Source organism: Oryctolagus cuniculus, chromosome 2, assembly GCF_051225735.1.
Source record: "Oryctolagus cuniculus isolate XC-2025 breed Fujian yellow rabbit chromosome 2, ASM5122573v1, whole genome shotgun sequence".
NCBI lineage: Eukaryota > Metazoa > Chordata > Mammalia > Lagomorpha > Leporidae > Oryctolagus > Oryctolagus cuniculus.
The window spans coordinates 114,844,782-114,868,003 of NC_142868.1; the positions used below are offsets into that span (position 1 = coordinate 114,844,782).

General features: G+C 55.0%; 1 protein-coding gene across 22 annotated transcripts in view; it reads right to left on the bottom strand.

Moving 5' to 3' along the window:
* Window positions 1-23,222, bottom strand: part of INPP4A (inositol polyphosphate-4-phosphatase type I A) — a 143,855-nt gene that overhangs the window by 11,155 nt on the left and 109,478 nt on the right. For 8 of the 22 annotated variants that reach the window (XM_002709997.6, XM_008253597.5, XM_008253591.5 and 5 more), the window contains 11 exons: window positions 20,782-20,965; window positions 18,885-19,103; window positions 17,633-17,870; window positions 13,363-13,395; window positions 9,909-10,081; window positions 8,832-8,955; window positions 7,163-7,289; window positions 6,788-6,928; window positions 4,704-4,801; window positions 1,056-1,168; window positions 279-433 (listed from right to left, as the gene is read on the bottom strand). In XM_002709997.6, the coding sequence (XP_002710043.1) occupies window positions 279-433; window positions 1,056-1,168; window positions 4,704-4,801; window positions 6,788-6,928; window positions 7,163-7,289; window positions 8,832-8,955; window positions 9,909-10,081; window positions 13,363-13,395; window positions 17,633-17,870; window positions 18,885-19,103; window positions 20,782-20,965 (1,605 nt within the window). The remainder of the gene's footprint in view (window positions 1-278; window positions 434-1,055; window positions 1,169-4,703; window positions 4,802-6,787; window positions 6,929-7,162; window positions 7,290-8,831; window positions 8,956-9,908; window positions 10,082-13,362; window positions 13,396-17,632; window positions 17,871-18,884; window positions 19,104-20,781; window positions 20,966-23,222) is intronic. The other 14 variants (XM_008253627.5, XM_008253616.5, XM_070068744.2 and 11 more) reach the window with 5 other exon arrangements.

A 23,222-nucleotide genomic window follows, 5' to 3' on the forward strand; every position in this document is an offset into this window, starting at 1 on the left:
CTCCCCATCTCGCTGCCTGCCCTCGGCCTGCCCGCCCATCTACTGCTTAGCAGTGCAGTCCTGCTCAGAAAGACTGCTGGCTCTTCCCTTCCCTGCCGTACAAGGGCGCTGTCGGAATCTGACAGGGCCCACGGTTTGACGAGCTGTCAAACGTGAGTGTGACGGCTGGCGTCAGGGGCCTTGGGCAGGGAGGCCCCTCGGCGGGCACAGGGCACCGGCTCATCTGCAGTTTACACGGTGGCCGGGCAAGCGGGCGGCGGCCTGGCAGCAGCACTCACCTGCGCATGCACTCCAGGGCCTGCGTGAAGACCTGCGGGGCCATGCCGTGCTCGTGCTGCAGGATCAGGCACTGCTCCAGCGTCACCGACATGGCCGTGCGGTCCTTGGCACTCTTGCAGCTGGTGAACCGGACTCCGTTCAGCCGGCGGCAGATCTGCCGATGGGAAAACGGGCCAGGCTTAGGACGGAGCCCCCGCAGAGGGGTGACACAGACACCAGCAGCAACAGCCATCAGTAAATCACAACAAGAGCACATTAAAAAAAAAAAAAAGGGCGAGTGGTGGGGGGAGTTTCATGAAGAGGGACCCTCAATACAGAGTCTAACAAACGGCCTGGAACGGCTGTCACGAGCCAGGGCCAGCCGAGACTGCTTGCTGCTACGGAGAGACCGAGAGGTAGACACACACTTTCCTGGCCACACAGACGTGTAAGTGCTTGGGGAGATGAGATCAGAACTGCGCGTAGCAGACAGACTGAAGAGATGTGAACGGCCACTGCAGCCTCGGCGCTGAGTCTCAGCCGGCACTGACCGGGCCACTGACAACTGTCGCCAGCCTGGCCATTAAGTGTCCCCTGGGATGGACCCTGCATCAAGGGCTCAGGCTTCCCTAAGTGAGGGTGCTCATGGGCAATGCTGAGTCCCTCCCAGAGTCCTGCAGCACCTGACTCTGTCTCGTGCCCTCCTGGGGACAGACAGGCGCTCTCCGCCCCCGCTGACTAAGCCCCGTGACTTCTGGGTGGCAGGTGCAGCACTGAGCTTGCCCTCCGCCGAGTACCTCAGCAGCTTGCCACAGGATGTCCACGTTCTTGTTCTTCCGGGCATGCACATTCTGCCCCAGGAACCGCAGCAGCTCCGGCAGGCAGGTCTGACTCCGAGACCGAGGAAGACCTGGAGGGCAGAGGAGTCTGCGGGAGTGGGGGCCGCACCCAGCAACACGGCACCCAACCGTGGAGACCCACCCAGGGAGGCCACTGGGGCACGCGGTCAGTGACATGAGCAGTCGGCAGCTGAAGCTGAGGGGTGGGACATGGCTACGAGTTTGCTGAGTGCCTCTGAGTGCTGCTCTGCTTCCAGCAGTTGCAAGGGGCTAGGGTGTGGACAGCAGGTCCCCACTCAAGGAAGTCCCTGTAAACACCACTCTTTCTGGCCCCTCCCAAAGAAGCGAGTTAGGAGGGAGTGCGGGAGCTACATTTGGTCTCCAAACCCTGAGCCGGGGATGGGGGACGCTTGCAGCAGGGTCTCAGCCACTGGGTGGCCTGGAAACCCTCGGGGAGGCTGGAAAGTGCAGGCGCCTCCAGGCGGGGGACCCGGGGCCACACCTAGAGAATCACATTCCTCAGTGATGCTCCCTGCTCTGACAGCTTCTTCCCCCCTGTGGTAGTCTCCTGGCCCTTCCAGGGCTTCCTGAACCCACACGTCTGTCAGATCATCTCTCCTCGAAAATCTGGGATAAAAACCACAGGAAAAGCAACCACTCCTGAAGGTGTGGGGATCTGCACAGACTGGGGTTACCAAAGACAAAGAGAAGGGCCTCAAGGTCGCGGCTGAGGCAATCAGCCAGTGTCTGAATCCTACATCAGAACCAAGTGCGTGGCGCTGTGGGACTGGCCACACAGCCGGTTTCCGTCACCTGTCTCACCCTGGTGCACGCAGGGTCCTGTGCTGATGACCCCATGTTCCCGCTGTGTCCGTCCAGTCCCGCACTGGTCAGGGGATGGGGCAGCAACAGAGAACACAGAAGGCTCCTGCCTGGGAGGGGCTCAAAGGAGGAGGAGACGGTGGGAGTGCACAGGAGGGGAGCTAAGGTGGGCAGGGGCCTTCTCTCTCCAGGGGAGATGGCATGACTGGACCACCCAGCTTTGCCCCCAACCTTGAAAACCTGCCCACTGATGACCTAGGCAGGCTCTGGAGGGATTCAGCCAAGTGGGCTCCATGTCCTCAGCCTCCCAGACCAGCAGGTGTAGGGGGCTCACGGGGTAGCCCGCCCTCCTTGCCTCATGTCCACATCTGCCAAGCGGGTGTGCGAACAGCGCGCTGATTAGATAACTCCCACTCAGTGGGGAGACGTTGTCTGGCGTGGGGCGAGGTTGCCTCCAACTGCACTCACTGCTGAAGAATGTAAGAACACCCCCGTATCTGGGGGCCCGTGTACTAGTGCCGCTGATGGCCTTCAGCTGAGTCCTCAAAGCTTTCTGGTACTCAGCTCCGATGGCAGGGCTTCTGACGCTGACTGCAAACGGGGCTCTCCAGGAGTTTCTGAGACCCAGGCCCCGCCCACCAAGCTCATGTGGGGCCCAGGCTCCGAGTGTTTGTCCAGGCCTCACACTCAGGGCAGCCAGAGCTGAGTGCTACTGCCTCAATGGCTCCCGTTGCACCTGAGCCAAGTCTCCCCCACCCCGACCCCAGGTCTGCACTCTTCTCCCTGTGTTCACTAGAACTCCTGTTTACTGGGGAGACTGAAGCCACCTGAGCCAACCTCCAAGTATTTGCTCACCCTTTACCTCCCTCTCCCTCTTCCCGCCTGTCAGGGCACGATGGCCTGGCCACTCCTGGGCCTGGGCTTGTAGCTATCCTGCTCCTGTATCTTCTGGCCTTGTTTTCTCCAGCTTCTTCAGGCTTTATGTGTGCTGACATCACCCACTTAGCAGCAGGGAGGTTCCAACCACCCCAACCACAAGCCTCTGACAACCTTTGGGATGGCATGGACCACCCCAAGGCAGCATCACTTCATTGCCCACTGGATCCCCGGCCTCTCACTCCCTGCCCTGGGACTGTCCCAAGAGCTCACCAGGGACTCCTTGTCCACCAGCCCAGAGGCTGGCCAGCACGTCCAGGCCCCCTCCACTCCTGCTCTGCCTCGGGCTGGCCCACTGCCCCCTCACTGGCCCCTGATCAACCCCTGGAGCACAGGGCCATCTCCACGCTTTGTCCTTGGCCTCTTCTGCTCTGTCGCTCAGCGAGCTGAGCCACCAGATGGCTCCACGCAGGGCCTCACGTCCGCACTTTTCCCAGGCCATCTGCTCACGTCACAGACTCTGCAGGGGCTGCACAGTGCCTGCCGTGCCCCATCCCACGCTTCTGTCTTCAGGGGGCCATCACTCCTGTGTTGCCAGCTCCGTGAGCCTCGCCTAGCACCAGGCCGTCATCTCTCACTGGCTCCCAGCATTAGCTTCAAGCAGCCACTGAGAGCTGACTCTGCATCTTCTCCCTCCCCTCCACACCCACCATCAGCACCACCATCAGGGCAAGGAGGACGGAACCCCTCTGCTGGTGCTCCATAGCCTGACCCAGTCTGCCAGGGGCTGTGTCCCTCATCCAATCCAACCAAGTTCTTGCCAGTTCTTTCCACACTGGTCCCCTTCTGCACACTGCTAAACCAACACAAACTCCTCAGCCTGGCCTTGAGGCCCCCTCGGCAGTGTCTCCTAACAGGATGGCTCAGGATCATGTCCCAGCACACAGCCTCAGGGCCAGGCAAGCCCTTTCTGCATCGGGACAGACATGCTAACGCCAGCCTCGCAGGGCTCTCGTGCGATTCAGAATGGCGATGCGTGCAGAGCAGGAAGCCCGGCGCCTGGCTCAGCAGTGACCTGGAAACGCTCCCAGCACTACTGTTGAGCACATTCCTCCATTCTCGGATCTACCCCACCATCCAGCACAAAGGAAGCCTGTGCCCGTCTTCCCAATCCTCCTTGCCTTCCCTCTTTGGGAACCCCCTTTAGAGGGCATTAGCTTAATTCCAGGGTGAGACTGTGTCTCCTTCATCCCTGAGTGGCGCCCCCCAGTGGCTAGCACAGTGCCTCCCCAGGGAGCAGCACACACTCTTGAAACTCACTGAGTGCCTAGGTCTGCTTCCCCACTGAGCCCTGTTACCATAAGCTCTGCACAGAGCAGGTGCCCGGGACGAACGTGGGAGACAACTCCACACGTAAAGGCTGTCCTGTGTTCCTCCTCGAGCCCTGCATTTGCAGAATTTTCTGCCAGCAGAGAGGACTGCTGTGCCTGTCTATCGCCTCCAGGGGGTGCCAGGCCGGGGACCATCCCGCCTGCATCTTCTCCTGGGCCGAGGGGGGGTCCTGCCTCCAGGATCCCTCAGGCCCTACGAGCAGGTGCATGACACCTGCCACTGCAGGTGTCAGTGAACGTCAGTGACTGGGGCGGGGGTGGGGACCCCACGTCACGAGGGTTAGAAGAGAATCGACCACAGAGAGAGGCAACTGTGACAGAAACTTCTGTGGGTGGGACGCAAGCTGGCAGAGTCAGAATGGTTGAAGGGGCTGCTGCGTGTGCACGTGGGACAGCACACGGACAGAGGCAGGGCAAGCTGGGCAGCGTACGGACGGTCAGCAACAGCCTGAGCTGAGACAGCCAAGGGGATGGGGAGACGAGCAGGGGCACCCACCATGCGTGAAGGGGTACTTACAGTCCTCAGGCAAAACCTCCTTAAACTGCTCGAAGTAGGAATTCAATCGCACCAGACTCTCCACGTTGATGACTTCTTGCAAAGACGTGTCCCCAAACCTTGGGAGGTTATAAGGGGACGCCGTGAGCTGGCTCGTGACCCATTCTACCACACACGCAGGTGCACCGAGGCTGCCTGTGCTGACTCCCTCAGACGCCTGTGCGTGTCTGAATGCCAAGCCGCCTTCCTTCTCCAGAGCGTAAAGCCAGTCCTACCACGCTGGTGACCACTTTAAATAGGTTTCAGTGGCAGGAACCATGAGTGACTTGTCACAGATGTGCCTGAGAGCTGATCGGAAGGTGACCCATACCAGATCCGGAGGCTGAAAGGCCCATCTTATCTGGCACAAGAACCTGTCTCCCAGCTGCCAGGCTCAGTCTTGCACCCTCGTCTCAGAGGTCCTTGGGAAAGGGGTCGCCAGTGGGGCACGGCTGAGGACAGGGACACAATCCCAGACTCGAATCTAAAGTTGCTGTCTGTCCAGTGAACACAGCTGGCTGGCTGTCCCTCTGGGCTGCCCTGGGACCCTGGCGGGTTTCCTGTAATGCAGGGTCACCTGTGTAAGTCCCACACGCTGAAAGGACGTGCTGCCTGCCTGAGGGAAGAGGCAGTGGATGCCACCTATGGGGAAGGTCAAGTCCAAGGCCTGGGTCCACAGCCTAGCCCCGCCTCCCTGCTGAGCGACCTCCCTGATGCTGGCCTCTTTCTGGTCTCACGACACCCTTCAAAGGGCCAACTGCCTCCTGGGGCTCACGATGGCTCTTCCACCAGGCATCTGCTCCCTCGTGGCCATCCCCGACCCCAGGCCCACGGCCTACCTTCCCACCAGACTGCGCCCCCAGCTCACCAACGTGCTTGGCGCAAACGAACGGCAAAGCCAGGAGCCCGCTCTCTCCGAGTCCTCCCCACCTGCCGTGCTCCCGGCAGCCTGCCCTGCTGCAACCCTGGGGGCCGACAGCTGCGGGGCACAGGACACCACCCTACAGGAGGGGACCTGCCCACACTCCCTGCAGGGAGCTCTGCTTCCCGGGCTGGCACCCTCAAGCCAAGCCCCACTCAGCCTCTACTTGGGACAGGGCCTCCTGGTCCTTGCGCTCCACTCACTGGCCCCATCCAGGGGCTAGGCCTGTCTGGTCCACTCTCCATCTGGTCTGTGCCTTCTCTCTGCCCTGATCCAGGGCACTGCCTCTGGCCTGGCCTCTTTCCAGTAACCTCCTCCACACGTGTGCCCCTCCCAGCTTCCACGCGTGCTCAGCAAAATCTTCTACTCAGAGTGTGAGTCCGATGGTGTCCTGCCCACTGGCATCCTTCCACACCTCCCAGCAGCCGCACCCCACGCCTGGGGCCAATGCCCACTGAGATGGGCATTCATCCTGCAGCCCCAACTGCCTTAACAGCACGTGCTTGAAGGTTGTTTTTTTACATTACAGCATAAATATCACATGAATGTAAATGATACCACAGGGAAGATTTTCATTAACTAGCGTGGGTCTTGACAGACTACATACAACTGCCCCCATCACACACACACACAAACACACACACGCACATGCACAGGCCAGAGGGTACATGTGACTCCTTTCCATTGGGTGGCAGTTTAGGAGACACAAGCTTCTAGGACCAAGACACCACCCTGGGCCCCCCTCCACACGCCTGCCCCTCCCTGGCACCTGGAGTCCTGGCCCCACTGCTGGTTCTCTCTGCCAGGCCTTGCTCAGTCTTCTTGGTCTAGGACATCCATGCTCTCCTCCACTCCTCACCTGACTCCTGACAAAATCCACTTCAGCCATCACCCCTCCAGCACGCCTTCACGGACCCTCCTAGACCCCAGCGGACGCCCCACTCAGCACCCAGATCCCTGCATTCATCATCACTGCTCCTGCCTCTCTCTGCCCGCCACCAGCCGAGTCTCTGAGGACAGAGGCCGCACCCAGGCTGCCTCTGTTGTCTCCAACACCAACGGTGGTGCCACGTCCCTGGCTGCAGGAAGGGGAGGGTGCAGAGAGCCCGTTCCCGCGCCACGCCCGCGGCGGCCCGGCACGCACCTCTCGGCCAGCGTCTGCTGCTCGTTGATGCCCACGTTGAAGAGCACGGGCTGCACGCGCAGCAGCATGCCGCTCTGGATCTCCCGGGGCAGCGCGTCGAACAGCGGGCCTGGCAGTGGGATCCGCACGTTGAACCCGTCGCTGGGGGAGGGGGAGAGATGACGAGCAGGGTGAGGTTCAGGCCGCCTGCACGGCCAGCAGGAGAGCCAAGGCGGCCCTCCACCGTGGGGATACCCAAGCCACCAGGGACAGACCTCAGTGGGGTGAAGTTAACTGAACAGAACCCACACTTCAGAAAGGGAGACTGCCTCCCACGAGAGACACACACGCGGAAGACACCGCTGCGGCTTAGAGAATTCTAAGTAAATACTCTACCGATTTCCCGTGATGACAGGCAGCATGTCTGTGGGGGCATGAGAGGTGGCCTGTGTGACTTTAAAGGTCACGTTTCTCAGGTCCATGATCCCCAGGCTCATGTCCTCCAGCATCGCCAGCTCCTCGCCTGGGTGCAGAGAAGGGAAGAGGCTGTTAGAGGCCGTGCCGCTCTACCCAGGCTGGGCACAGCCTCAGGGAGGGTGCAGACAAGGGTGACAAGGGGTGAGGTGTGGACGGGAGGGCCTGTCTGAGCCCCGTCCCCTACACCTCACCCTCTGTGAGTAAACTACGACTGACCTCCCGTGCCATGCTACAGGTGTGCCTGTGGGGGCTCGCCCTGCCCCCCTTTCCTGGTCAGGACTGTGGGGGAGGGAGACAGAAATGCAGGGACCTCACCAGGCAGGGCCGGCTCTTTAAAAATGGAGAGAGGCATTCTTATGGCCAGATCTCTCCACAAAACAGGGATTGGTATCTACTAGAGCGCCAGAACAAATAGGGGCTGGTGTTGTGGTGTAGTGGGTGAAGTTGCCACCTGCAACGCTGGCATCCCACATGGGAGTTGGTTCGTGTCCCAGCTGCTTCACTTCCAATCCAGCTCCCTGGAAAACCAGCAGAAGGTGGCCCAAGTACGTGGGCCCCTGCCACTCACGTGAGAGACCTGGAAGAAGCTCCTGGCTTCTGGCTTCATCCTGGCCCAGCCCTGGCCATTGTGGCCATATAGGGACTGAACCAGCGGATGGAAGAGCTCTGTCTCTCTGTCTCTTCCTCTCTATCTCTGACTTTCAAATAAATAAATAAATCTTTTTTTTAATATTTTATTTGTTTTACCTGAAAGTCAGAGTTACAGAGAGGCAGAGGCAGAGAGAGAGAAAGAGGTCTTCCACCTACTGGTTCACTCACCAGATGGCCACAACAGCCAGGGCTGTGTCAATCCAAAGCCAGGAGCCAGGAGCTTCTTCCGGGTCTCCTACACAGGTGTAGGGGCCCAAGGACTTGGGCCATCTTCCACTGCTTCCCCAGGCCACAGCAGAGAACTGGATCAGAAGCGGGGCAGCTGAGACTCGAACTGGTGCCCATATGGGATGCTGGCATTGCAGGTGGAGGCCTTAACCGCTACACCACAGCACTGGCCCCAATACATAATCTTACCTCCCCCCACAAAAAAGGATGAAAAAATATCCCAAAAAGAGGGGTTGGGGGAAACTGTCTATTATCTTCTCAGAAGCAACAGAATACAAGGCTAGGGAGAAGAAAGCCTTATTTTGGAAGGCGACTTGGAATTAGCTAGTAAATTTAAAAATATTCTGACCCTTTGACCCAGTGACTCTGATGTTAGTGGTCACAGCAAAGGCTCCACACACGCACCCCCTGTGCACAGGCATCCCCGCAGTGCTGGCTTAAGAGGGACTGAAGAGAAACAGTGCTGGCCCAGCGGGAAGCTGCTGGTTAAAGAATTACTGCCCACCTCAACCAGAAAAATTGTCAAGAGCAAAATAACCAAACCACTGAGGGGCTGTGGCGACCGGACGGGACTTCTGCTTGGTGCTTTGCTATGCATTCTGGGGACGTCAGTATTCACTTAAATCAGCACGCTAAACACAGCCCGTAGGAAAGGCTGGAAGTCACGGGGAACCGCTGCTCCTGAGCCCAGGCCCCGCGGGCCTCTCACCGTAGGTGCTCAGCAGGCTCTCGAACTGGGCCAGCAGCCCGATGGTGTAGAGCTGCCGCAGGAAGCCGTCATCGTGCAGGCAGTTCCTCAGCTTGATGATGAAGCCGCAGATGAGGGCGGTCAGCTGGGGGACACAGCGAGAATGGCTGCAGGGACAGACACCCGCTCCCAACACCAGTCGGCTCCCGTGAGCCCCAGGCCCCGAGTCCCCTGGCCTGCAATGCTCAAAGGGGCATCGGCAGCTTCTGCTGATCCTCGGGGAGCCTGGGCAGAGCGGGCGCCCTGGCAGAGGCCAGGGAGAGATATACCGTGCTGGGCTTTCGCTGTTCCTGTCCATCCCAAAAGTAGGATTGGTTTTGGCTCAGCCTCTGGCCTGCCTGACACAACTCCTTGTCTGGAACCTTCCAAGAGCCCAGCATTAACTCCCCACAGAGCCATACCAGTTCTGGGTGGACACTGACGGAGTAACACTGAAGAGCAGAAGTGAGAGAGAACCTGGTCCGGCAAAGGTTCCTCAGAGGGAGGTTTTCTGGGGGCTCAACAGGCCGCCCTGCAATGGGTGGGGACCTGCAGAGACCCAGCCCGAACCTGTCTCGCTGTTCACTTTACTGACTTGACTACGGGCAGCTAGGAAGCTGGGACTCTCATTCCAACACTCCTCTGAAAGATAAGAGAAGGCATCAGCACAGAGTTCTGCACCAAACCACGGAACGAGGCACCTGCCGCTTCAGACATGAGAAAACAGATTGTGCTGACAAACCCCCTGGTTGCCCTCACCGAGCTCCTCTGCAGAGAACCCACACGAGGCAGCCAAGAGGCCTGTGCAGCCTGTGTACCCCTGCCCCTAGTGCCCAGCCCGCACAGCCTGTCAGTGCCAGATCTTGGGGAAGAAACACAGACATACCGAGGGAGCAGGTGTCCTCCCTGAGCTGAAATCTAGATCTTTCTGTCAAACCAACTTACAAGCAACAGGCAGGAGAAGACATGACCACCTGGGGTTGTTCATAAGTGAAGGGAGAGGGAAGGGGTTCCCACGCATGGTGCCCGCTGCCTCCCTCCGGCCCTCCCGGGGCTTACGGTCTGGCAGAAGACCACATCGCGGCGGTACTGCAGGCTCAGGTACGCGGCTATGGTGGGGGCGCCATCTTGCATGAGGAGGAAGACCATTGCCTTCTTGGCCTTGTCACTCATCATGGCCACGCAGTCTGTGAGGGTGGTCAGCAGGGGGTAGAGGGCCTCACTCCATTCACCTGGGCACGAGCGAAGGGATCGTTACATTTAGAAAAAAAGATTGTATATACAGGTTCTGCAGACTTGGCAGGGCACCTGTCCCCTAACCACTGTACCACCTCCCCACTACTCCCTACCCCGCTGCATGCTTCAAGCCTACTTGGTCCATGCTCTGGCTAGAACTGGCACCACGTTCTAATCCTCCAGCACCAGGCTCCTCCTTCCAGGGAGAGAAAGACACTCAGAAAAAGGGTCTGTCACCTCACTTGTCTTGATCCAGGACCAAAGACTAAGACCCCGTCTTTCTGCAGCCAGGAACGCACTCCACCTGGACCTAGCCTTTGACAGTCTGGAGGAAAGACCATGCCACGTACTACCACATTTCCAGCTCTTGGGATAGTGTCCCCTCACTGGACGTGTATTTCCTTCCCACTCCCTCACCTTCCTGCCTAGTGCATCCATTTCTAGTGTGAGTTTTCTTTTAGGAACATAAGGGAACTTTGATCTTGTACCAAGGCAACTTTTTAAAAATAGAACCTTGCGGGAGAAAAACAGGCTGACGGGAAGGCCTTTCAAAGAGACGACATGCCCTCATCAGTTATTATTTTCTGTCTGAAGTTTTCTGGCCAGGTCACCAAGCCCAGAAATGGGCACTTGCCCATGACCACTGGGCAAGCTCGCCGCACCAAACATGGGGTGAGGCAGTGAGTCGGGGAGCACGGGTCCTCTTGGGATGGGGGTGTGAGCCATGGAATGACCCAGATCATGCCACTCCCCAGCTTGGGGAGGTGGGGAGAGGCTCTGTCTTCAATAAGCAGAATCTAAAAGTTAGGGAGGAGACTTGGCCCTGCCATCTCAAACTGTATTGCCAGCACTTTGTGGAGAGACAAACTTAGAGAACTACTTGGCCCACACGCAAGACCATCCCTACATGCTGTGTTTGGTTATTGCAGGTTGTTAAGCGCACAGAACAGTTCACAAGCTGGAAAAGGCCTAACTGAGTGCAAGGGCACACTGTATGCGGACGAGGATTTACATCTGTAATGGAAAAAGGCAGGCTTAAATTTAGAAAGTCTAAGCAGCGAGGTCTTAATGAGCCAGTCGTGGCCAGAACGAACATTGGACTGAGAAGTGGAAAATGTGAGTGTGGTCCTGGCCACCGCTGAGCAGTGGTGCCCACTCCCCTCAGCCCCTAGCTAACTGTGACACTGCTGACTGGTAGTCAATCCATGGGCCATGTCTGCCCACCCCCCTTTTTTTCATTAGTAGGGGAGGGCGAGAGAGACGGTATGTATATTTATGTGAGTGTGTCTTTTAATGCAGATTGAACACAGTCTACAGAAAAGCTAAAGGAACCTCTGGCAGGGGACCATTTGAGTCCATTTAATATCAACTATGGAAAAGCCACCAGCACTCCTGGCAATGATGCAGCTGGCACAAAACAAAGAGTTTTACCAATCAGCACTGTCTGTGTGCTGCCTATTAGTTCTTTTTTTTTTTTTTTTTTTTTTTTGACAGGCAGAGTGGACAGTGAGAGAGAGAGAGAGACAGAGAGAAAGGTCTTCCTTTTGCCGTTGGTTCACCCTCCAATGGCCGCCGCGGCCGGCGCGCTGCGGCCGGCGCACCGCGCTGATCCGATGGCAGGAGCCAGGAGCCAGGTGCTTTTCCTGGTCTCCCATGGGGTGCAGGGCCCAAGCACCTGGGCCATCCTCCACTGCACTCCCTGGCCACAGCAGAGGGCTGGCCTGGAAGAGGGGCAACCGGGACAGAATCCGGCGCCCCGACCGGGACTAGAACCCGGTGTGCCGGCGCCGCTAGGCGGAGGATTAGCCTAGTGAGCCGCGGCGCCGGCCCTGCCTATTAGTTCTTCAGACTTCAGGAGACCCCAAGTCTTCTGGGGGGCAGGCTCATAGGTCACCCCCCTTCTCCTGGTGCTCACTGCTGGGTATGATTCCATACTTCAGCACCACTGAATATCAGGAGACAACTCGGTTTGGAGGCACTGGCTCACATGGAGGTAAGCTGGGGAGACCAGAAGCCCAGCCACAGAAATAGCAGGGGAAGATAAGGCCTGGGTCCAAGGAAGCTAACAGGGAGGAAGAGACTGAAGTTAACTGGCTGTGTACCCACAGAGGCCTCAATGACTTAAGGGTTGAGGAGGCTGGGGGCTAAGGCCCTCTCAAGCTACACCGACTTTTGGGCAAAGCCCAACTGTAAAACGGGTGGAAGTAAACAGGGAGGCAATGATGTGCCTGATCGGACTAGCCCAAGGGTAGGCTAACTTCAGACAGTGTGCTGATCCATGGTGCTGCGAGAGCAGAGAGGATCCACTGACAACCCACAGAACAGACTGGGGAACAGATCCCACCATGGCTGGATCCTTGGGTCGCGACACTGTAGACAGAGAGAGAACATGCCATCCTATCTTTATATCCAGCCAGAAGTATGCAACCTTTGAGTTGATCATGTAGTTGATTTTTGGAGTGTAAGAAAGAAGCAAACCAACCATATTATTTGTGGGGGGCTCATGCTCACTGTGGGAAAACCACAAGCCAACTCCAGAAGCTCCAAGTGAACTAGATCGGGGGTCGCATACTTCTGTAAAGGACTGGATGGTAAATACTTTAGGCAATAAAACTCATAGGGTGTCTGTTGCAATCTGATGCTGCCACACAAAAGCAGCCAGCAGGAGCGGGTGGGCAAGAAACATTATTTACAAGAGCAGTCTGTGGAGAGGATTTAGCCCCCAGCTGTAGTTTGCCAATCCTTGAACTAGAAATATAAACATTGGCTTCTACACGCAAATGTGGCAAAAAGATTCTAGCACTAACTCCAACCGAGGCGCAGAGCACCGTCTGATAAGAATTCTAAAGCTGCACTCAGGCCCAGAAGAGAGGACACTGCATGATGACAAACGTCACAGCATTTGGGTGGACACCTATGACTGCGTGCTCAGAGGAATGCTCCCAAGGTCAAGTGATTGCACAGGAAGCATCATTTCCAAACATGTATCTCTCTAAGGCAGGCCACCTGCTTCAAGACGCCCAATGCACTCACGCATACTAATCATCTGGGAAGGTCTTGGGGGTATAAAAGTAAAGAAAATGCATGTGGTAGTTTCTGGCTACGTTCCCTCAGCTCAACTGGTCCCTTACCAAGGCTATGAAAAGTTGCATACGCCTCACTGTGAGAAGATATTTCCCCGACTCTAGGAGCATACGACCATCTTTAGGTAATTCAGCTTCACACGCTACCTGAACATTAAAGACACCGGCGGGAGCCTTGAACGGAAACCACGTACCTGGGCTGGACTCTTCAGGAGGGGGGCTGCAATCTGCACAGAAATGGAGGGTAACACGGATGATTAAGGAGCAGCAGCAGTTCAAACACAAGCAACTCAATCTTAGAGCAGCTGCGTAGGCAGCCAGCCTGCAGCCAGGCGGCCAAACCACAGAGAAGAGGTCTGGGGTGGGTCTGCCTCTTCCCCTAGAAGTTTCAGGAAGGCACTCGCGCTGCTCCAAGGCAGCCGAGCCTTCTCAGAGGTGACAACACTGGACTCGCCAGCATCAGCATTTGTGTTGCTAATACTTCAACATACAATGCTCTTCAGGACACGTGAACTACCGTATCACAATGTGATACGTGCCACATCAGTCACATTGTAACGGCACAGCCCATGTGGACACCCAACATCTGGAAGCAAACTTGCGATGAGAGAGACTGACCAGCAAATTGAGTACCACCGCTTCCAACAGAGCCCACCGCCCTGATTCATTGGGAAAACCTAGGCTCAAGGTCAACGCTGAGGTCTACAGATATTGTTATCAAGACCCAGCAATGAAACCAATATACCAAAAACTCTCCATGCAATCTTGAAGACTTAAACCAAATGCAAAAATTTTGTGCTCTGGGAAGTTTCCAGGGAGAAGGTCCCTTCCGGTCCTTGCAGAGCCAGTTCACCTACGCTGAGTCACAGGGGACAGGCTCATTCCAGTTACACTTCCCTTACAGGCTCTAGTGTGCCATCTTAGAGAACACACATCTGAAGGCAGCACTGCAGCGGAAGTTTACTCTTCCTTTATGTCTGCACCTTCTAGCCCAAGAACATCTTCAGGATACTGAAACAAGGTGGTTTCAGGGCTCCCCAAACAGCCAGAACTTTTATGATTTTTTTAAACTTAAAAAAATTATTTTTATTTTCTTTGAAAAGCCGAGAGACAAAGATTTTTCCATCTGCTGGTTCACTCCCCAAATCCCTGCAATAGCCAAGGCTGGGCCAGGCTGTAATCAGGAGCCAGTAACTAAATCGAGGATTCCTATATGAATGGCAGAGACTCAAGCATTCAAGTCATCACTTGCTGTCTCTCAAGGTGCACATCAGCAGGAAGCTGGACTGGAAGTAAAGTAGCCTGGACTCAAAGCAGGACGTGAGTGTCCCAAAGGGGCAGCCCATGAAGACTTTGACTGTTTGTCAAGCAGTGGGGTGGCAAGGGGCCCTTCCCCTCTAATCACCTTGGAATGGCATGGGGATAGAAAATATAAAGGCCCTGTAGGCTGACAAGCCCGGCCTCTGCCAGAACCCCAATATCCGGAGACCGTCTAGCTCACACAGAGAGCCATGGTGGTGTGCAGTGATGCTGAATAGTGATTCTTCAACATCTGTGTGGCCAATGAGATCTGCCCCAGGACTTGGGGAAGAATATGGATTGTTGCTTCCCCATAGCCCTGCTGCAGGATTCCAGGTTCAGGAATGAGGGAATAGGCCCTAGGGGCCTGTTTTAGGAGCTTCTGTGGTGATCCCAAACAGCTGGTTCCCCGGAAGGCATTAGGGACTAAGCCCAGTCAGCCAAATTCATCTTCCAATCCAAGAGTCTGTGTGTATGTGTGTGTGTGTTGGGGGGTGGAGTTGTCATCCACTGGGACTCCTGAACCAGTGGCTTGTCACTTATCTAAAGTGAAAAGAGTCCCTTGAGACTTAATGACCACTGTGAACTTGCTTTCCATGTATATCCAAATTTTAGCACATCATCTCAGGGGTGCCTAAACCTGGGGTGCACCAGGACACTCCAGGTTAAGACAAACCTGGTCTGAGGTCTGAATGACTCTGTAGGTCTGAGAACAAGACAGAGTACACAGGGAAGGCAACGGAGGCCACCCAATCCTCCGAGGGCCAAGGGGGTGCTCCTGGGCAGGTGGCGGGTTACAGGACGGGCGTGCAGCACTTATGGGGAAATAAAGAGGAGAGAGAGCTTGAGGAGCCCATGGTCCCAGCTGGCAGGGACTTGTTAGTGGGCTTCCTCGCCCCTCTCCCAGCCAGAGCCCTGGCCCTGGCTAGACCCTGCCTACTACGCAAGTGTCTGATTAGTTCTGCAGGAAGATGAGCTGAGCGGCAGGGCAGCTTCTTGGTCAAACAGGAAAAACCAAGGGCCCCAGATGGCTAGAGGATTGCAATGAAAAGAGCTGATGTCTTTCAAAAGGGTGCAGAGTTGTTCTCATATAATAAATATATTGCAGTAAACACAACCTGCTCCCTCTCAGTCAAAACCACTGCTCCCATAAGTTGCAGCAGCATAAAAACAAGGTCTGGCACTGCAGACAAACTAGTCACCAAAACACAAAGACTTTTCAAAAAGCTCATGGGAAATGTAATTAGAAGTTAAGTGTATTTTGGTGCAAAAAAAAAAATTGAAATCCATGCATAGTGTTTTTCATCAATATGCATTTTCCACGAACTTCTTTGAAGATCTGCATGTGTATGGATGGATTTCAAAGATTTTCAAAATAAACATATCTTTTAATTCCATTTCCCACTAAGTTTTTGAAGTGCCCTTGTAAAAATAAATTAGGCATCTTCACAAAGTTTGTGGAAATGCACGTGTCTTTCACTTCTGTCGTTTTACAAACTTCTGGAAGCAGCTCACTGTCTGGTCCTTCCTAAGCCTCCTGCTGACACGGGCGTCTGAACGGCTCACCAGCTGCACTGCTAACTATGTTACGTGAGGTACGCGTCTAGGAGTCATGGAGAGGTAAGTGAGTGGTATTTGGTTTCACAGGCTCCTTCGACCACTGATCAGCAGAGGTAGGCTCTCTCAAAGGTATGCTTCACTCCCCGTTATGACAACAGAGCTGATGTCGATGGCACACACACCTGCAAGTCAAACCCTACATGACACAAACAAATGCCCACTTGAATAACTTTAAAACTGAACTTGCCTATAGTTCAGCCATGTACCTGAAGGGCGGGCAAAAACATTTAAATTATGGATGAGAAGCACGTCTGATTAAACTAGCTCCTGCATTTTAAAAAGTCAATATATCTGCAGGAAAAAATAAATAAAATTATAAAGTAACATTACAGAGAAATAAGTAATTAACTTTCAGAAATTTTTTTAAAACAACAATTTACATAAAAAAAAAGAGAGAACACAAATAGAGACAGACAAAATAGCTCCATGAGATCACAGGTTTGGGAGATAAACTGTAATTCCCCGCAGATGAAAAAGTGGATGATGTGAGCACTGTTGAACCAGAGGCTCGGAGGAGACGGTGCCCTGGGAACAGACTGCAGGCAGATGAGAGGGCAAAGGGCATCTCATAAAGGGAGATTTACCGCCAGGCTCTGACAGAGGAGTAGGATGCTGCCTTGAACGGAAGTTGCCCAACTCAGAACTTAAAAGCCTCTGTTGTAAGGAGCCCAACCCTTGGAATATCTAGCTATTACTGGCTATGACTTAAAACTCCCACAGGAGAGCAGAGAGGAGGCAGGAGCTGGCCCTGCAGCCGGGTCTCAGCTGCCTGGCTCACGACCCTCGCCAGCTCTTAGGGAAAAGGCAGGAGGCACTGAGTGCAGGGACCAAGGACCGACTTGTGCAGAGACACGTGTCCCCTCAATGTGAAGCTAGCCACGGGGCAGTCTCTGGGCATGCCCCAGGTCTCTGCAGAAAGAAGACTGTGTCTGAATTACGCTGCTTCTTATCCACTGATGACCTCCTAAAGGATGGCTGCACAGGTGAACCTAACTCAGCTCGCCAGAGGCCCAGCGTGGTGGGGTTGGGGAGTCCACTAACTTGCTGGGTTACCAAGTACCTTAGCCAAATGCTTCTGCCCAGCCAATGACAACCAGCCTTTAGGCAGGTCCACAGGCCTGCAACTGTCCCTCCAGTAGCGTCCATGCACAACTCACCTTTTCCTTCATGCACTAGTTCTAATGCCATGAGCAACCTCATCAAAAGGCATCTGCATCCTGGCTTCCTTCAGGTCCATGGGTTGGCTTACAAACCTGGACGATCCAGGAGCCCGACCCTTACTTCCATGACAATGTGACCCAAGGAGGACCCTGAGTTTTTGCTTCAGCAGAGACATGGATTCACACCCAGGCTCCAGCTGCATGGAAAGACCACTGGGCCTCTGCCCTTGCTGCCTTGCTGCTGCATGCGCTGGGACACCCCTGCTTCACCCGACAGCCCTGAAGTCTGCATGGGGGAGGAGGGCACAGAGTCAGAGACACAGACCAACAGAAGCGATGCAGCATGAGGAGGGGTGGTGCGTGGGACGCATGGATGCATACGCACGTGTGGTTGAGTGAGGATGGCATGCAGCAGGCATGGAGGAGGGGGCATCGCAGAAGGGGTCCTCTGGTCGGATCCAGTAGGCACGGCTGTTCCGGTTACCTTTCTTGCTGGTGGAGCCGCCTGTGCAGGGCAAGAGATCCTCACAGCCCTCGCCGTGCAGACGCTCCTTCTGCAGCAGCTTGTCCACTCGCTGGATGATGCACTCCAGGCTCTTGTCCACGTTCAGCCACACCTTCTCCTTCCAAACCAAAAGTGCCCATTTGGGTCAGCTCTCCCAGCGGGGTCAATATTACAGAAAGACCAACGACCCTCCACTGACTCCCACCCTGGATCACCATGCTCTTGAAAACAGCCAAAGACAGAAATAGCAAGATCGTTTCCAACCCCCCATTTAAGTTGGTGAGTCAATGTGCTATGGTCATTGTTCAGAAAGTTTGGGTTCTGTCTGCTGGCAACTCTCACGGAAGACAGACAGCCTTCGAGTGCTGCCAAAAAGGGCCCAGGACCAGTAAGCTGGTCTCATCCCCTCCTCCCTCCACTCCAGACTTCCCACAACCACTACACACAGAGGACTGAAGTCTCCTTCCCATGGAAACAACTGATCAGTTGGCACAAGGAGGGAAGAGGAAGAAATCCATGCCGACTGGGATACCAGAGCTAGAGAACCGCTTTGCTGTGGGTTTAGTGACTCGGGAATTCACTGGATAAGGCCTCTAAGTCATAGTCCCAACAAATGATGAGTTGTTCCATGTCACTCCCCAAAGAGACACAGATCCCGCTCTCAGGGTGAACTCTGTGAGGGACACTAAAGTGATGCAATGCTGGGGCAGTGGCTCCAAAATTCTCACCCGCTGCCCCAACACCTGAGCTCCCACATCTCCAAAAACGACAACACCCACAGACTGGGGGAAGCAGGAGAGGCTCAGCTGCTCTCCAGCAGCCAGGGACATAGAGGACCCAGGTGGCTGGGAGGGGAGGAAAGCCTTCAACAGGCAAAGGGCTCCTCGCCCACCAGGGCCGAGGCTGGCTCAGGCCCCAGACACCCTGCTCTCCATACACACACGAAGGTTTGCAAGCAGCCTCCCCCCCAGCATCCGCTGTGCCAGGAGCAGTTTGAGAAGGGGACTTGGAGCTTGTGCACCAAGGAGCCAACCCCTTTTAGCATCTCAGAGGGAAAGCCACTGGCAAGAGACTTCACAGTTCTCAACCCAAGTTCAGCGGCGGGACGACGGGCCACGGGCAGCAGACTCACCCACTCCTCTTCGTGCCAGTCCACCTGCAGGGAAGATCGGCTGTTTCTCCCTGTCCACTTGGCCATCAGGGTGTCCTGGTCGTTCCTCAGCATCACCTGCTCCTCCTCAGTCGAGGTAGGGGAGGCCTTGGAGGCAATGTAGTCAGGCCGCGCGGCGTTCAGCCCATGGATGGAGTTGGCCAGCAGCTTGCAGTCGCAGACGGTAACCAACTGCCGGGTCTGTAGGTACAGACAAGCCAGGGTTGCTGGGCCGTGGGCGAGGGCTGGGGAGGCCTGCCTTGTCGTGGAGGAGCACACAGGCCCTCCCGTGCCCCCTGCCGCATTCCTAGGACGTCCAAGGACAAAGACTGCCACACGGCCTATCTGAGTTGAATCTGAGCAAGGATTTCCCACCAAGACCGGAAAGTCAAGGCAGAAGAGAGAAGGCTGAACAGTCCTCTCCGACACACCTTAGCCACTGCTTGTCTTTGACCCTGTCACTAGGGGAAGGGCCAAATGAGGGCTCAGGGGCCTAACCTTGGCTGACTTCCTGGGCTAGCCTCCAGCTCTCAGGGGGCAAGTCCCCAGGGGACAGGCATTATTTTGACTCAGTCACCAAAGCCTTATTTTTTTGTACCTCAGCATCTAATCCCCAAAGCCCTAGGCTCTGGACAGCTGGACTCTCAGCACAGCACTTCTGTATCTATCAGGGAGAATTCGGTATGCCTCAGGGGTTCTGTGGTTCATAACTAAATTTTTGTTTCCCAGTAGGCCTGTTTCCCAGTTTTCCGTCTTCCACTATGTGAACAGAGGTGAAGAATTTAACATGGTCTGATGAGGGACAGCAGCTCACTCTAGCAAAGCAAGTGTGAGCGGGAAGGTGCAATCAGAGTGTGTGTGTGTGTGTGAGTCTGTGTGTCTGTGAGTGTGTGTGTGTGTGTGTGTTGAAAGTGAGCAATATGAAAAAATCACCCACTGAAAGCATTTGATGTATCCATTCCTTCAGTATGCTGGGCTCTTCAAAAAAGTGTTTGGAAAGTGGAATTTAAAAAATAAGCTTATTTTGGTGCAAAATGTTTAAAATCCATGCATAGTTTTTTTCATTATATGCATTCACTATGTACTTTTTGAAGACCGCACACATGTTTATGTATTTTCTAATCAGGATCAAGGTATGGCTAATTAAAAGTACTGACTATCTATAAGCTCTTAAGCATTGTTTTGGGGGCCACTGCCTTCAGTGCCAGCATCCTATATGGGTGCCGGCTCAAGTCCTGGATGCTCCACTTCCAATCCAGCTCCCTGCTAACATGTCTGGGAAAGTAACGAAAGATGGCCCAAGTGCTTGGGTCCCTGCACCCTCATGGTACAGTGTAGACGAAGGTAAATGAAGCTCCTGGCTTTGGCCTGGCCCAGCCCTGGCTGGGGAAACCAGTGGATGAAAGATTGATCAATCTCTCTCTCCACCTCTCCTTCTCTGTAACTCTGTCAAATAAATAAATAAACAAATCTTACAAAAATTGTTTTTATCTTATGTCTGTATAATAGCTCAATATATTTTTTCAAAGTCAAGTACAATAAAATTGTGGCAGAAGCAAAGTGCTGACTGGGCCATTACTAAAGAGTGCTCTGGAACCACATCAACCCAGACCAAGGTGGAAGACACATCTGCATGAAGCAACACCTGAGCCATGAGCCCCGGGCTCTGTCCCTGGTCCAGTCCCACGGCCACAAGAAAATCACCAAACCTTCTTGGGCTTCTGTGGGAAACGCACCTAAAGATAGCCCCTCAAGGCCTTCCCAGTGTCACTCTGGATAGCTCTAGGCACATGTGGGCCACTCTGGGTTGTCCAGTGGCTTCCAGACCCCCAAGGGAACCAAGCCCCAGGCCCACATGCAGCAAGTCAGCTCCTCCTACCTTGTCTGCCAAGATGGCGAGTGTCCTCTCAAGGCCAGTAGCAGACCTGTCCTTGGCCGCCCTGGAGAGCCGCTCTGCGTAGTAACTAACTTGGGTCTTCAGGGTATTGATCTGGGCGATGATCTCCTTGGCTCTGACAATGTCCTGTGGTATGTAGATTATGGACTGACAGCCAGATGAAGTACTAAAAAGGGTAAGAACAGATTCTTAGAGGGCTCCCTTCAATCTGTGAGAATGGCAGCAGCATCCCAACCATGGCCCGCAACTGACTCTAAAGTAAAGCATTCTGTTACTCAGCGATATTCTCCTGGGCTAGCTAGCTGTCACTGAGAAAAATGAGATCTTTTCGGTCTATGTGGGAGAAGACTGAACTACTAAGACATGCCCAAGCCTCGTATCTGTATGTGTGCATATCTGTACATATTCTGTCGTGTGTGTGTGTGTGTGTGTGCAGATGCTGAACAATCATACCCAGGATACTCACAATCTTGACCTAAGAACCCCATCTCTTAACTTACAAGCACTACTTAAGAGGAGACATGCGGTCTGCTTATACCAGAAGGGGTAGGGTCTTCACTGTGAAGGGAGAGACAGCCGTGGGTGTTGGACTTGGCCAAAAGACACGAGCAAAACGAAACAAGCAAAAACCACCACCTCAAAATGTTCGTTCATTTGGCTTCTCAGGACTTCCTGAGGACTGCCCCACAGTTCACCTTCCCAAGGCTGACACCAGCAAGTCCCCAGAGACTCGGGCTTCCTCTTCCTCCACCCTGCTCCAGGACTTGCCTATGTTGAAGAACACCATTCCATGGGATAAAGAGGAAGCAAAGAACGTGCCAAGCCAATGGTGAGGCTCTGACACCTCAATGGCCTGGGCGCCCTGGTTCCTCCTCCTCCCCACCTCCTGTCCAGACAACTGCGTGTGAATGGAGGGATCTAATGTCAGAGTTACCCCCAGCCACTGTCAGGCGTGGGCAGGAACCTTTGGAGAAGTGACTCCATGTGCCCTGGCAGTGTAGGGTGCGGCTGGCATGTAAGGTCCCACTAGATGGCGAGGATAAATTGCATGTCTCTCAGCTCAGATCCCAATCCAGTATAATAAAGACCTGAGGAAGCCAAGGAAAGCAGCAAGAGGTATAAGCTGCCAACGTGGAGGTCTCCTGTTCAAAGCTGTGAGTGCTGGGTGTCCTTCCTCTCCTAGAATGAGGAAGCCTGCCTGCTCCCTCAAAGAGCTGCCCTTTGAGTTCTGGGGGTGGAGGGAAGGTCAGGGAGAAAGCGCCTGCCTCCATTGCGTCCCTGGAGATGAGGTTACCTTGGTCAGGCCTGACAACCCTCCGCACTGGGCCCTTCCAGGGAAACTTGGAGATAGGCCATCAAGAAGCTGCTGCTGCCCCTTCCCTTACCAGACTAGGGAGCGAACATGCAAACACCAAAGCCAAAGCCCCCAGAGAGAGACACCGCCACACAAGCCCCCACAGCACAGGAACAAATGATGGATTTGCCAGGAGCCCATGCAGCGGACCACGACCGAGCCCACGTGGTGCAACCGGCCACCCCGCAGAGCGCAATGCGCACACAGCTGCTGTCCAGCCTGCAATCACTCTTCCAAATGAATAGCTGCCGCTTCAGCCCGTCCGTTTTATAGACACCGTTTCAGAATCTGCTCCTGCTAGATCCCTGATCCCTCGAGTTCAAATACTTCTGTGAATGTGGGTGGTTGTATCTTTCAACAGATACACAACCTCCCCCGAGGCTGAGGAAAACAGCACCCTCCATCAACCCTGTCTTCCACAAGCCGTGTTCTAACGATAGCACTGGGGCCTGACGCACAGGGCGAGAAAGAGCGCATTCCAAACGGCTGCTGCTTCGGGATGAGCAAGGATACACAGGGCCACCACACGGGGGTGGGGTGGGCGTGGACCTCTCGCTGCCTGGGAACACGTGTGCTCTCAGGAAGTCTTCAGGCAGAGAAGTGGCCTCTGGGTCCCTCCACCTCCCCAGCGGCCCCAGGTCGTGCTGGGCAGCCCCAGGAGGCCGTGCACTAGGTATGGTCCTGGGGCCCCACATCAGTCCCCCCACTCTGGACCCCACAGAGTTGAGCCTATGTGGGTAAGTGCCATGGCTAAACTGAACAGGCCACATGGTACTGGCTAGGGGTGGTGGTGGCTGACGGATAACAGTCCCGTGGGGACTTATGGGAAGAGCAGGGAACCCTCTTCAGAGTACGAACTCCTGAGGAGTGGGTTCGCACAAGGTGGAGGACCAGGAGGCTGGGGTCTGCTGGGGTTTAGTCCCTGTGGTCTCCAGCAGGAGCACTGCCCCCTGTGCATACCCTGCCCCCGTCTCAGGCATGTCCTGCGTAAGGAGAAGAGGGGGCGCAAGCCTGGGAGTAACCAGACCTGGGGGGGCTCCAGAAAGTCCAGTCTCCTCAGCCAAGAGGC